This window comes from Psittacula echo (assembly GCF_963264785.1).
Source record: "Psittacula echo genome assembly, chromosome: 7".
NCBI classification, from domain to species: Eukaryota; Metazoa; Chordata; class Aves; order Psittaciformes; family Psittacidae; genus Psittacula; species Psittacula echo.
In genome coordinates, this window is record NC_137740.1 from 455879 (window position 1) to 470330 (window position 14452).

At 43.0% G+C, this 14452-nt stretch overlaps 1 protein-coding gene across 1 annotated transcript in view; it reads left to right on the forward strand.

The window, feature by feature from the left end:
* Positions 1 to 14452, forward strand: part of SLC44A5 (solute carrier family 44 member 5) — a gene marked incomplete at both ends in the record, with an annotated part of 94168 nt that overhangs the window by 66831 nt on the left and 12885 nt on the right. The window contains 7 exons of the mRNA XM_080624062.1: positions 1409 to 1537; positions 2311 to 2371; positions 3971 to 4094; positions 6458 to 6541; positions 8802 to 8914; positions 9351 to 9482; positions 11853 to 11952. Coding sequence (XP_080480188.1) covers positions 1409 to 1537; positions 2311 to 2371; positions 3971 to 4094; positions 6458 to 6541; positions 8802 to 8914; positions 9351 to 9482; positions 11853 to 11952 — 743 coding nt within the window. The remainder of the gene's footprint in view (positions 1 to 1408; positions 1538 to 2310; positions 2372 to 3970; positions 4095 to 6457; positions 6542 to 8801; positions 8915 to 9350; positions 9483 to 11852; positions 11953 to 14452) is intronic.

A 14452-nucleotide genomic window follows, 5' to 3' on the forward strand; every position in this document is an offset into this window, starting at 1 on the left:
CTGCAGATGATTAACTCTCTGGTCTCTTGTGAAAACGCTCATTTGATAATTCCTCTTTTGAACTGCAAGCAAGGTCTTTCATTCCTGTCCCATTCATATCAAACAGCAGGAGGAAAAAAACCAAGAACTGGTATGGGAAGAGCTTCAGTTCTTGTGTAAGACACTGATTTGCAAACTGTTATTGCAGTTCACTGGATCCATAGACAGCGTGTTTCGTTGCCTGTTTCATAGGTGGGAAGCCGAGGTTAGAGTAAAGTGTATACTTGTTAGTTACCTGTTGTCCCAGCAAGACAAAACTCTTCTTTGTTCCTTGGCCTGTGGGTAGTGTGCAAGACTATAGCACTCGTGTAGAAAGACCTCTTGCAGCATCCGCCCTGTTCTGAGGATTAGTACAAGATCTTTTCACAAAAGTCCCTCAGGTGAATCATGTATGATGGAATCCCTTGAGGTGAAGCAAAGCTTCCTGCATGATGTCCTCTGGTACTTGGATAGCAGATCTTTGCAAAGGATGTTTGGTTAGCACAGCTCTGGAAACAGTGAACAGCCTTCTGGAAAAGGCTGAAACTTGCTAAACAGATGGACTTCAGACTATGCGGGAGTGTTTAGGAGCACTGAGGAGTCAGACCATACACTTGCATGGTTCCAGAGCCTAGCAGAGTCTTCAGGAGCAATGGAGCAACTGCTTCTCCATTCCATGAATCCTAACTTCTGAGTGGACGCTTCCATCAAACTGCAGTCCTTGCCTCATTTCTCACATAAATCTGATTTATAATGGCTGTACCTCAAGTGCTGAGAATTTATGTACACCCTTCCTGCTTTGTAACTGGGGGAGATTCATCATTAGTCAGTAGTAAAGTCACTTCTGAGTGATTGACACAAAACCACAGAGCTGTGTTTGACTGAAGAGACTGCATAGAAGGGTTGAACAATTTTAGCTGCACGAGGCCTTTTCTGAGTAAAGTTTTCCTTACAAATGTGCCAGAAGGACATGAGGTGTGAACTGTGAAAGCAGAGACTGTACTGCCTCACACAGGACATGGCTGCTGAGGGGAGCAGAGGAGGACCTGACAGATGTTTTTTTCCTGCTGTTAAAAAACAGTTGGGTTTTTTCCCCAGCAAACTGGAAGCTCTGCAGATCCACCGGAATGTGTGGAGCCAATGGATGTACAGGCAGTGCTAGATGTGCCGGGGAAAGGGAGAGACTTTGAAAGTATTTACTGAAGAGTTTGAGAAGTACTCGCCTAGGAAATCAGGAGTGCATTGTGTCCCTTTCCAAATGCTGCAGTAAACATTACTGAAGGCAATTCCATAAAACAGGGCACTTTTACAGGTGGCCTTTTTTCTTGCTTTTTGATTGCACTCACTTTCTTACCCTTCTCTATCCTCAGTGTGTCTTCTTTTCTTGCAGCTTTGTGTCTCAAAGTGCCCAGACAGGTTTGTGACCTACATTGATGTTCAGGCTTCCTACAGATACAAACCCGATCAGTGGAATTACTTCAAGCAGTTCTGCAAACCTGGTTTTAACAGTCCTCGCAAGGTCTGTATGTATCAGGAGGTGATGGACTACTTTATTTTTTCTTCAAGCAATGTGTAATGCGCATGATTTTACTGAGCTACAGCAAGCTTTGAATTATTCTGATTTCACCATATAAGGAGTTGTCCCATACATGTGCTTTGACAGTGATTTGATCACGGATGGTCTTGTATGCACATCAAATCCCTAACTATTTAAGTAATTACTGTTTGCGTAAAGAGTATCTGCAGCTACCCATGTGGTTGTGGTACTGTGGCAAGTATCCTTTAGTACTTAAGTACTTCACAGCAGTAGAGCAGAGTGTCTCAAACCAGTTCTTAAGGCTCTTGAGTTATGTAGAGCTCCTCAGTAATTCAGCTAGGAAGTCTGTCTTTCATGGAACTGATTTTGTACTCAAACGTACTGTGTTATTTCTCCAATCTCTAAACCACCTTGCAATTCAACTGTGTTAGTTGTGTTAAATTCTTACTCTTCTTTAAGATAAAAGTAAGGGGGAGGCAAAGAAACACTCGCCCAGTCATTACTGCCTCACCTGCTGATCCAAAGTGAAGAGGTCTTTTCTTTTTTGTCACTAGAAAAGTAAAGAATAGTCTTTTCCCAAATCACACTGAGAGGTTGGATTCTCACATCATGAATGTGTCTTGCAGCTCCACCAGTCAAGGTTGGGGAGGAGGCTACAGAGTCCAGTTTGGGGCACTTTTTCAGAGTGGATGAGAAACAAACCCCACATAGTTATTCTGCTATGTATTGAGCATTCCTGTTTTTCCCCTTTTTAGTCTGTTGCCCAAGTCCTACGTGATGAAGACTGTCCTTCGATGATCATTCCAAGCAGGCCTTGTGAGTGGTTCTATTTCTTACACACATCTTAGCAGATTGTAAGTGTTCACATGAAAGCACAGCTCCAGTCTGAAAAGTGTTTTGTGGCAAGATCACAAGGAGCTGACTGTTACCTGACAGTGGCATCTCTTCAGTTTTAAACATTTTGAAAGTATAAAGATTTAGTATTATTTTTCCTAGAGTGCTATCCATGGACACTTGGAGTGTGATTGGGTCAAACTGAGCTCTTTCTTGCTCTTGAATCATCACTGCCAAGAAATGCTTTACAGCACAAACTGTGCTTTCCAAAACATGTGAGCACCCAAGCCAAGGTGTTGGCATGAAGGAAATGCCACGACTGTAGGCAAGCTCATCTGGGCAGCTGTTGAAGTTCAGGTGGTACTTGAGCCCAGTTACAGCGCAGCTTGCTTTTCAGCGCTGGCTATGCAGGGAGGCAGAGGAATTAAGGGGACAGAAAGCTGGTTTTGTTACTGTGGTCAGCAGGTGTTTCTGAGTAGACAAGCACAGGTCTCAGAGCTCAAAAGTGTCCCTGACCTAGAAGCTCGTGCGAATAAGGAACTGCTGTTTATTTTTCCATGCTTTAAATAAGAGATTGTGTAAGCCAGGCACTGGCTGTCAGAAAGAGAAAATAATGGATGAAATGATAAAAAACTAAAAATCTGTATGAAAAATGATGTACTGACCCAAAAGACAGAAAATCATTTGCAAAGAAGCTATTGTCTTCTTTTAGACTACAACAAGAGGTGAAGATTCGAGAGGGAGGAAAAGAGACATGTTAGTTAATTATTTCCTGAAAATAACTGATGGGGGGGTAGGTATTCCAGGCTGAATATTGAGCCCAGACATCAGTGCTTATTGGAACCTGATATGGACAGTGCAGAACCGTTAGCTAAAGGTGAAGTACAGCTGTGTAGGAGCTGCTCTTCCCTTTGGAATGAAAACAAGGACTTAGTGCAGCAAAGAGCAGGGCAACATAAATAAGTATGTAAACATCTGCCCTTGTCTCTCTCTTTTATAATCTCCTTCTACCTCTGTCTAACCAATAGTTTCTGTCTTTTTTCCATTGCTTCCTTTCCAAGAATGTCTAGTGATAGTGTCTGGTGCTGGAGCTCACCGAGCATGAGGAACTGACACTTGCTGTTATGTATTGTTTTGGGTGCTAATAACATTCGTGACCAGTCATGTTGAGTCTGTCCTCGGGGGCTGGTTTATTACCATGAAATTACATATTTGAGAAGCCACAGTTTTTGCAGGCTGCCCAGATACTGACAGAGAGTAAGTTATGCATTTATTACAAATTTTTAAACTGCTACTGATACTACTGTTGTTACTCAGTAGCACCTAGAATCTCCGGTTGAAAGCTGTGTTCCCACTGTGCCTGAGCTGAGACAAAAAGTCCCAGAGCATAAAAATCCTAATTTTGAATAGAATGGCTCTTGCAAGAGTTCTCAAAGTCAACATTCCATTAGATAATCAGCTGAAAAGCAATTGATCTTGACTCTGAAATTGTTTAAATATGTCACAAAAGACAAGCAACAAAAGTGGAGCTCATTTGATGTGAGGTGTAACATTTCTGCTTTCTTTTGGTATTTTGAATAGTTCTGAAGAGATGCTTCCCAGACTTCTCCACAAAGAATGGTGTGCTAACCGTGGCAAATCAGACTACATTTAAAGACGGAAGAGGGAAAACAAGAAATGTAACCGATCTCAGGGAAGCTGCAAAGTAAGTTTTACCCTTCTTAAGTGCTTGCGTGTTGGATTCTGAGACTGTGAAATAATTTAGGAATTGAAAAAAAAAAAAGATCAGAATCTGTTGCAGCAAATGGCTGAGGGTACCCAGACAAGACTTGCTGGTAGATGATTTCTGTGCCTGAGCACTTTCGAAGTTCCAGTAGGCAAAACCTGCACTGTGGTATGCAGAATGAGCAAGGAGCCAAAAGCTTTAGTGTGCCTCAGAATGACTGTCAGTTTTTAAAACATTCTACTTGGTTTTCCTAGCAAAAGTTAGTACCAAGGAAAGTTAAAGGAGGTTCATATTGAAGTCCTCATGCAGCAGGACTCGGGCCAGCCAGTAATGGCCTCAGCTCTGCCTTCCTACAACGGCCTTTCTACTACCATGGACTGTCCTAGTACTTTGGCATCTCATCTCATCAGCGTGCTCCTGTTTTTAGCACATGTCTGAAGGTCCAAAGGCAATGTCCTGGGCTCTGATGCCAGACAGCACCTCCCTTGCAGGTGGACAGCAAGCATCTCCAGTCCTGGGTAGCAACCAGGATGGGAGAAAGCAGCTGCAGTAGCCTCTCTTTTCCAGCTGCTCTCCATCCTCAGCCTGTCTGGAGCACAGGGATACCTTTTCTTATCTCTAGATCTGAGGCTACCACATTCTAGCACCTTACCAGCAGCGGTAACACCCACACCTTACAAAGTTTCCTCCTTCTGGCATCTATGACTACATTGTTTGTTCTTTGATAAGATGATTCTTCATTTCTTCTAATGTTAGGAGAATATTAATATGGGCAAGCACTTTGCAGGATAGGAAAACAACTCCAAGAAGTCCTCCTTTTGCTTCACTGAGCTGTTTTTTGCTTCTCTGCTATTAGCAGTTCTGGAGTGACAACTGTTTGGCTCTTGATACACTGTAGATCTGAATAGTGTACACTTGTGACATAATGGTCAGTTCTATCTGATGACAGTGAGTACTCACAAAGCTTTTTTAATAAGTCTTTTTCAGGAGCAGTAGAGACATTTTTACAGTTGTTTTGATTTGGGATAATCAAACTGCTCACCCGTCCCCAGACAGAGTTCCATACTCTCCAGCCTCTAAATTGGGGAGACATCAATTTGATGGGTGGACCACTCGGTGGATAAAGAACTGGCTGGATGGCCGCACGCAAAGAGTTGTGGTCAATGGCTCCATGTCCGGCTGGAGACCGGTAACGAGTGGTGTCCCTCAGGGATCAGTGTTGGGACCGGTCTTGTTCAAAATCTTTGTCGGTGACACGGACAGTGGGATTGAGTGCGCCCTCAGCAAGTTTGCCAATGGCACCAAGCTGTGTGGTTCGGTTGATACGCCGGAGGGAAGGGATGCCATCCAGAGGGACTTCGACACGCTTGTGAGGTGGGCTGATGCCAACCTTATGAAGTTTAACCATGCCAAGTGCCAGGTCCTACACCTGGGTCGGAGCAATCCCAGGCACAGCTACAGGTTGGGCAGAGAAGAGATTCAGAGCAGCCCTGCAGAGAAGGACTTGGGGGTGCTGGTCGATGAGAAAATCAACATGAGCCGGCTGCAGTGTGCGCTCGCAGCCCAGAAAGCCAACTGTATCCTGGGCTGCATCAAGAGGAGTGTGACCAGCAGGTCATGGAGGTGATCCTGCCCCTCTACTCTGCGCTCGTGAGACCTCACTTGGAGCATTGTGTGCAGTTCTGGTGTCCTCGACATAAAAAGGACATGGAGCTGTTGGAACAAGTCCAGAGGAGGCCACGAGGACGATCAGGGGACTGGAGCACCTCCTGTATGGAGACAGGCTGAGAAAGTTGGGGCTGTTCAGTCTGGAGAAGAGAAGGCTGCGTGGAGACCTCATAGCAGCTTCCAGTATCTGAAGAGGGCCTACAAGGATGCTGGGGAGGGACTCTTCATCAGGGACTGTAGTGACAGTACAAGGGGTAACGGGTTCAAACTTAAACAGGGGAAGTTTAGATTGGATCTAAGGAAGAAATTCTTTACTGAGAGGGTGGTGAGGCACTGGAATGTGTTGCCCAGGGAGATTGTGAATGCTCCGTCCTTGGCGGTGTTCAAGGCCAGGTTGGATGAGGCCTTGGGTGACATGGTTTAGTGTGAGGTGTCCCTGCCCATGGCAGGGGGGTTGGAACGAGATGATCTCAAGGTCCTTTCCAACCCTAACTATTCTATGATTCTATAATGATGGTTGATGTTGGCTTGGTTATGGAACTGGAGCTGGAGGATAGTAATATACTCACCACTAGCACAGATATTTCAAATTTCTTCACTGTGCCCATTTGTTGTTTAAATACATCTTGCTTTTCTATCTAAAGCAACCTTTTCTCTGGTTTGTCTTTTCTCAGTGGCATCAATAATGTCCTGGATGCAAGATCAATTGGAGTAAAAATTTTTGAAGACTATGCCATTTCTTGGTACTGGATTTTAATGTAAGATTCTAATGGATATTTTTAATTTTTTCCAAACTCACTTTGGAGTGTGTACGGAATTGAAAAATAGATCATGCACGTGTTTGTTACCAAACCTAGTTTTAAACTCTGCCATAATGTTGTTATGATTCTGTACCTCAGGTAAGGATAGCACAGCATACATGCATACAGTATGGTCTGGAGTAGCTTTTTAATATCCTACCAAGCAGAAACCCAAGAGGTGCTGTCTTCTGTTGCAGGACCCATCAGTGTGGTAATTCCAAACCTAAAAAATCTTAATTAAGAGTCTTTCAAACTCTCATTTAGCAGTTGCTAAATGTCATGAGTATCTATATAAAACACATCCCAATTTCCAAATTGGTACTAGCAATATGTAGTTAAATTCATTATAATATATAAATCCAGTATAACTCCATAAATCCAGTGCATCAGGCAAAGCAACTTAAAGAACAAAAAATACTGAGCAGAGTTAGCTTTATCTTGCAACTATTACTCAGTAATCAGCAATTAGTAAAAATGCAGCACCAAAACAAAAGAAGTAGCTATTTTGCTGAAGCAAAAACCTAAGTGTGTGTGCATAAATGGCCGTTCTCTCTAGATCCCTTACTGAAATCAGGCTTGTAGTGCAGATTCTTTCAAAGGAGATACTGCTCAACAGATGGGCTGGAGAGAGAATTGACCATTTTTTGAAGAGAGTTTCTCAATGCTGAAGCCAGTTTCCACATTTCAAAGGGAATACTTTTATAAGGACTTGTGGTTACTTTTAAAGTAATTGAATAGAATTTTCTTCACACTTTTCACCAAATGACAGCATGCGTCAAGTGGTTGCTGGACAAACATATTAAAGTGCCAGAGTTTGGGTGATGACAGTGAAGGCCTAATGGTGAAAGGAGGCAGGATTAGAAATCAAATATGGAATTGCTCTGTTCTTTTTATCATACTCCCAAGGAACTGCTGCTTTCAAGGCTTAGTTTAAGGGAACCACTCTATTAAGGACAGTTGTTACCGTGTATTCATTCAGTTTTGGTGTTACTAGGACTCATGTAAATCTAAAGCTAACTGTAGATAAAGGTAACGTAACTGCTTTAAAGACCAGAGTCAGGAGCGCCAAAACAACAGCTTTTTTTTTTTTTTTTTTTTTTTGAGGAATACATTCTGAATTTCAAACAAGCCATTCAGAAAGGGAAAACACATCGTGCTGGGAAGCCTTTAAAGGGCTAGGACTCAAGACCAGTTTACAAAGGTTTAACTAAATAAACAGATGTTCTTTTTCTTGTCCCTCTGCTCATCTGGCTTAGTTTGCCCAAAACATCCGGTTTTGATTGTCTGTGGTCAGGCTGACCCATTTTTTATCTTTAGTCATTGGCTGAATAAACTGGGAACATTGAGAAGAGAAGTTCCTGACCACAGGCAAGAAAAGGGTTTCATTGCTTTTGATTCTGTTCTAATACAAAATTCTGATGTAACACCTCAAAATTCTTGAGAAATGAAATGTTCTGTGAAGCACTGAGCTGGATCTTTGTTGGATGGAACCATTGCTCACACTGCTTTATTCGCATTGCTTTAGAAGGCCCCCCTGAGTAAAAAGGCCTTTTGCAGTCGTTTTTTCCTTTCTGACTTGCTTTCTGGGTGTGAAATGAAAGCAAATATTTCCTTGCCACAGACTTGATAAATACACTGGAGATGTCTTTCCTAGGGGTCCCACTGATGGCTCTTAAGAGGTTCTTTTTATGCATCACTATGCCCTGATCATTTTCTTCTCCAATGGGTAGAAAGAGTCACAGGTTTTCCTCCTAAAATGAATTTTTTTTTTTCTAGGAAAGCTCCTCAAATGTTTCTTTCCTAATATTGTTTCTTTGCAAGCAGGGATTTAAAATGGAGGACATAAACCAGGAACCTACACACACACAAGTATTTCTCCTGTTTAACTTTCTGTGCTGTAGACTAGGCCATGGCCTGGAAAAGGCAGTGAGTTGGTCAACCAGTCTACATGACCGAACCAGACCTGTACTGGTCCCATTCAGACACCCTGAGAACTTAGTGTGCGCAAATATAGCTATCTGTGTCCTGTGAGACCGTCATATATAATCTGTCTGTTTCTAACAGCAGAGAGCCATGAGGAAATATTTCATAAGGAAGATCTTGAAATACATTTTTACAAACCATTCTCCTACATGAGATGAAATGACCTTCATTTGGAATAACAGGCACGCAAGAGTCTCACACTGGTTTTCCCTGTTTGTGTTTCTTGTCTTTCTAGTGGGCTGTTCATTGCAATGATTGTGAGTCTGCTCTTCCTTGTGTTATTGAGGTTCACAGCTGGGGTTCTCTTCTGGATTTTCATCTTTGGCGTGATTGGAATTATAGGTTATGGTAGGTGTAATCCTCCAGCCTGTGAGGCTTTTTATTTTTCCTTATTGCTTAGTTTTGGGCAAGGAAAGTAAGTGATTACATCAATTAAAGGCTATAGCTGAGAGAATTAGTGCCTAGGTTCAGACACAGTTAAGTGAGAAGGGCTTAAATGGCAGTGAAATTTAGTAAGAATCCAGCTGTGCTGATACTTAGAACCAGATGTAGCAACCTGAACTATCTAATGATGGTGTGCTTAGTCCGCATTCACTTGTACTCATCTTTATTTTCTATAGATGTGATGTTATAGCTGACTAGTCTCGCAGTAATGCGTGTTTGGGTTTTGTTTGTCTGATGTGCTGAGGAGAAAACACTTCACTTGTCAAAGATTTAGAACAACCCCAACCTTGTCTTTGCACTTTTCAGAAACACTCATTTGATATTGATTGTTTTCTAACAGGCATCTGGCATTGTTACTGGGAGTACGACCGTCTTAAAGGAATACCTGGATCTGACCTCACTGTTTATGACATTGGATTCCAGACAGACTTCAGAGTATACCTGCAGCTGAGGCAAACATGGTTAGCATTTAGTAAGTGCCCTTTGAACTTGATATCTGTTAATGGATGTTCAGGAGATTCAGTCACTGTTTCACTACAGTTTCTGCCTCGTTAAATCTCGTCCTTTACGTATGTTGTTCATAGAAGTAAGCAGAATTCTCTTTCTTCGTATAGTACAAAAATCTACTTTTTCTGCAAGGCTACTAGTGTATTTGTAAGGGACCATAATGCAGTTGCACTAGTGATGAGAGTGAAAAACGCTTGTGTTACTAGCCATCTACTTCCTGTGTGTTCAGCCTTCACAATGGAGAAGCAGAAGGCAATAACGTAAGTCCTGATGAAGATAAGGAGGGGCATTTTTCTTTCTCAGTGTGTTTATGCCCCCTCCTTGAGGGCCCCAGAACTGACATTAAAAGCTCTATGCATCTTTTGTAGACCTGTTTACATTTAGGTCGCTGAATTTTCTTGGAGGCTGACCTGAGGCTGTGGAATGAACCATCACAAATGTCATCACTTCTGGTTTTCTAAAGTGGTTTGCTGCTTTCTCTTAAAAGGGCAGTATATTTAAAACAATCCTACTGCAACAAGACAGCCTGCAGCATGCATATCCCTCCCAAGGGAAGGAGGGACACAAAAGAGAGCAAATACCTGTTAAATACTACTTGCACTGCTGTTACTGCTCTATTATCAGGCACACAGACACTAACTGATGATGTGCCTAAACATAACCTAAAACACTGCCTCTCCTAATTGGTAGCTAAATTAACAGAGCAGTAGTTTACTGCTTAAATCTCCTTTCTCTGCTTTATGTCTTCATATAACTGTTTTGGATCATTTTGCTCATGAGCATCTTCTGCATATTGTTGAGGCAGAGCTTTTTAGCATGCTGGCTGTAGAGAATATTAGGATTTTATTAAGTCTTTCGTTGTAACTCCCCTGCCTGATTCTTAGCAGCCAATGTACAGTTTATCCAGAGGTCAGTGTCACTTTCAGATGAGTAAATTGAGGTACTCAGGAATGAAATTACTTTTCCAAAGTCACCCAGCAAATCAGTTAAATGTCCTTGAAGAAAATATAGGTCCTCCTAGTCCTAGTCTACAACTCATCATGGACTGACATTGCTTTCCTTTTTCACAATGCTTGGGACAAGCTACATTAACTTGACAGAGCTGAACTGGATTGAGCCCAGCTTCAAAGAAACCTGCCTATGTATTCCTTCAAGGAGAACCATATCAAAAATAGGTGCTGAAATGTGTGTAACAAAAACTTTGTTCTGAAGAAAGTCTGTGGCTCTGAGCACCACAGAGGTCACTTGCCATGTGCAGTTCTGATGGCTAGGGGTGCTGATAGTACTTGGGGTTGCAATTGAATATCATCTCTGACTATCTGGGTCTGGATTCTGAGACTGTGTCAGATCTGTGGGACCTGAAGCCAATTCCCCTGTCCCTGTGCAAACCTCCAGACATGCTATGGCTGAGGGATACCGTCCCTTTGTCTTCCTCTCCCTCCGCAAAACTTCTTGATTTCAGCTGGAGGGGACAGGACCTGCTGCGTGTAACCGTCCACCACTGCTGGGCTGGTTTAAATGTTGTCTAACCCTCTGAGGCACCCGGCATTAACGGATGTGTCTCAGGGTCAGAGAAGGTGTGCTTCAGGCGTTTAAGACTGCCTTCTGGAGGTGGAGTCCAGAGAATTCTTTTACTTCCTATTGCAGCAGTAGGATTTGAACTGACACAAATAGAAATCAGACAGAAGCCGACTCTTTAAACAAGATCTGGGTTATGAATCAAACACTGCTCACAACTAAGAGAGGAAATGTTCCAGGACATGGTGCTCTCAGTTCTCTAACCTTAGAGCAAGTTGTGTGATTCCAGCAGCACAACTGGAAGGTGAAAATCATTTGGCCAAATCTGTACTGTCTTAGCCTCTTTGTTTCTTTTGACTCTAATGAGGGGAAAGGAGCTCACAACAAGCTGATGCGCAGGCAAGCCTATTGATTTAAGTTCATCTACATGTTATAGGAGAGTGTGTCTCAGAAAACTGCACTCTTCAGGAAATGTTGACTCTTCATCTCCTTTTCATTTATTGTATCGAAATACTACAGATGAGCAGCATTAGAGTATAAACATGCAAAATGCTTGGTACAAAAAGCAGCATTTGTTAAGGGTGAATTGTCAGGGTCCTGCCCATTCTGACAAACTCTGGGCATGTACAATATCCCCCCCCAAAGCTATGAAATGGGATTGAAGATTTGCAGCTGCAGTGAGAGAAAGAAATTGCTGCTCTAGCAGGGAATTCTATGGAGTTCATGAGCAATAGTGCATAACACAGGGGAGGGAGTGAATTACAGAGACAGCCTATTGGTTCGGTTCTTGATAAATCTAACCTTTGTTTGTTTCCAGTGATACTACTTTGTGGTGTTGAGGTCATAATCATACTGATGCTGATCTTCCTAAGGAATCGGATCCGGATCGCCATTGCACTCTTGAAGGAAGGCAGTAGGTATGTTTGCTGCAGGTTTGGGAAGATATTTTGAATTTTATTAAACGCTCTCTGGGGTCTACTCTTCTTGAGTCTCATCTTGCACTACCAAGGGCAGGAAGTTGGGGTTGAAGTACAACACTTGGATTTGTCCAGCCATACAGATAGTATAAAGAACGCCAGTTCTCTGTTACTGAGGTTGTGCTTATAAGAGCTTTCTCTTTTGCAGTAAGACATTTCTTATCTCCCAGCTCCCTGCCTTAAGAGTACATACGCTGTTAGCAGGACCATGTATCCTCAGTGCAAGGAGGTGTGTGCCAAGTGTGGGACACTGTTAATAGGAGCCTAAGACCTATAGCTGCCAGCTTTGCTCTGGCATTGGATTGTCTCCAGAGAGACATACACTAGTGGTAGAGGAGTGGTGTTGTTTTGGCTGGGGTTTTTAATTTAGGAAAGACTGGATCCTTATGGCTTCAATCTTTCCCAACCTTTTGTCTGGACATGCATAAATCTGCAGAGAGAAAAGGAGAATTCCATGACCAGACATTGTAATATGATGTAGTCCAAGCCTGTTCTTTTCAGCTCTGAGTAGAGAGGAAAGCAGAGCAGGATGTGAAAGTTGAAGGCCTGGGAGGCCTCTTGATTTTGTGTTTTCTGAAATCTGGATAGGCTTCATTCACAGTGATTCCTGGTTTATCCAGTGCCAACTCTTAGTTCTGGTTTGCGTTTGGTTTGGGTTTGTTTTAATGGGAATATAAGAAAGGAGAAATAGACTTACCACACCCCTGGATTTCATTGCAAATAGGCTAAGATCTCATGGGCCTCAGAAGTAGGGCTCTGTTAGAGCACATGGAGGAGTTAGCTCTGAGTTTATCTGTGTGCACTTGCTTGTAGTTTTCTGCCCTCTCTGTTGACATTATGGTTCTCAGGAGTCAGGGTTTAGGATTTTTGTAGTGGGATTAGGAAATACTGAAGTTCTGCATTCAGCCAGGTACCTGTTTCCTGTCTTCTGCTACTGTGCAGTTCATAGAATCATGGAATCATAGAATAGTTAGGGTTGGAAAGGACCTTAAGATCATCTAGTTCCAACCCCCCTGCCACGGGCAGGGACACCTCACACTAAACCATGTCACCCAAGGCTCTGTCCAACCTGGCCTTGAACACTGCCAGGGATGGAGCATTCACAGCTTCCCTGGGCAACCCATTCCAGTGCCTCACCACTCTCACAGTAAAGAATTTCTTCCTTATATCCAATCTAAACTTCCCCTGTTTAAGTTTGAACCTGTTACCCCTTGTCCTGTCACTACAGTCCCTGATGAAGAGTCCATCTCCAGCATCCTTGTAGGCCCCCTTCAGATACTGGAAGGCTGCTCTGAGGTCTCCAAGCAGCCTTCTCTTCTCCAGGCTGAACAGCCCCAACTTTCTCAGCCTATCTTCATACAGGAGGTGAAGCAATGTTCAAGCTATGCAATGTTCAAGCATAGCAATTAATTTTGGCAGCATTGAATTATCCTCTTTAGTTCCTGTTCAATACAATCCAGGAACACTTTTAACTCTCTGAAACACTTTTGTTCACAGCCTTGAGAGGTAGAAGGATTTCAGGAAGTTCATAAACTTCCTGCTAGGAAGTGATAACATTCTGTAGTTTTTCAGCAGGATGGAAAGGTCACTTGAGGGTGATGGTTTTACTCTCATGCATAACGCGTGAGGTGAAGCTCTGTGTGCAATTACTGTAAACCTAACAGCCCATGCTGTGTATTTGGGAACATGCAAAACAAGCTGCTAACGACTGGAAATCAAATTCCATTTTTCAATACCTTTTAACTACTCTTTCAAAAATACTACAATTGTCTTGAAATCCATAGGTACAAACAGTTAACAGTCGTTATTCCATCCATGGTGTCAGTGGAAACCAAGAGGCCTCCCATGAGCTGCTGCACACTGCTAGCATGTAGTGACTGTTTCTCCTGTGTGCCTCTTACTGGACTTCTGCATCTCTAGACTCAGACAGAAATCGGTGTGTTGCTCTTCACCTCCTGATTGCACACAAGGGTTCCCTTGTGCTCTCCCCAGCATTTACTAGTTTAGCAGCAGGAACTGGGTAACTTTGTCTGCTTTTAGATTTTGGAAACTGCCTCTTGCCAAACGCATAGCATCAGAAATGCCACAAGTCAATCCTGTAGGAAATACTAAGAGACAAAAAGGCTTGTGGTAAGCTTACAGGGTCACTGGAAAGACAATTTAGAGTAACAGGAAGAGGTAGGTGGCCAGAATGTGAAGAGAACCAACCTGTAATCTTGAGTGAACAAACCCCTGCTCTCTGAAATCCCATCCCATGAGACAGCCCAGCTGGAGGTGCTCACCTCTGAGGTTGCTGTGGCAGGTTTACTCAGCGGGGCTGTATCCACTCGCTTGCAGAGAGGAGTCCCTGGAGGAGTAGGGGCCGGCATGCTCCAGTTGCTGCTCAGCAGTTGCATTCTAACAAGAACTATTAGCAGAATGTCAGCCTCTAGAACATCAG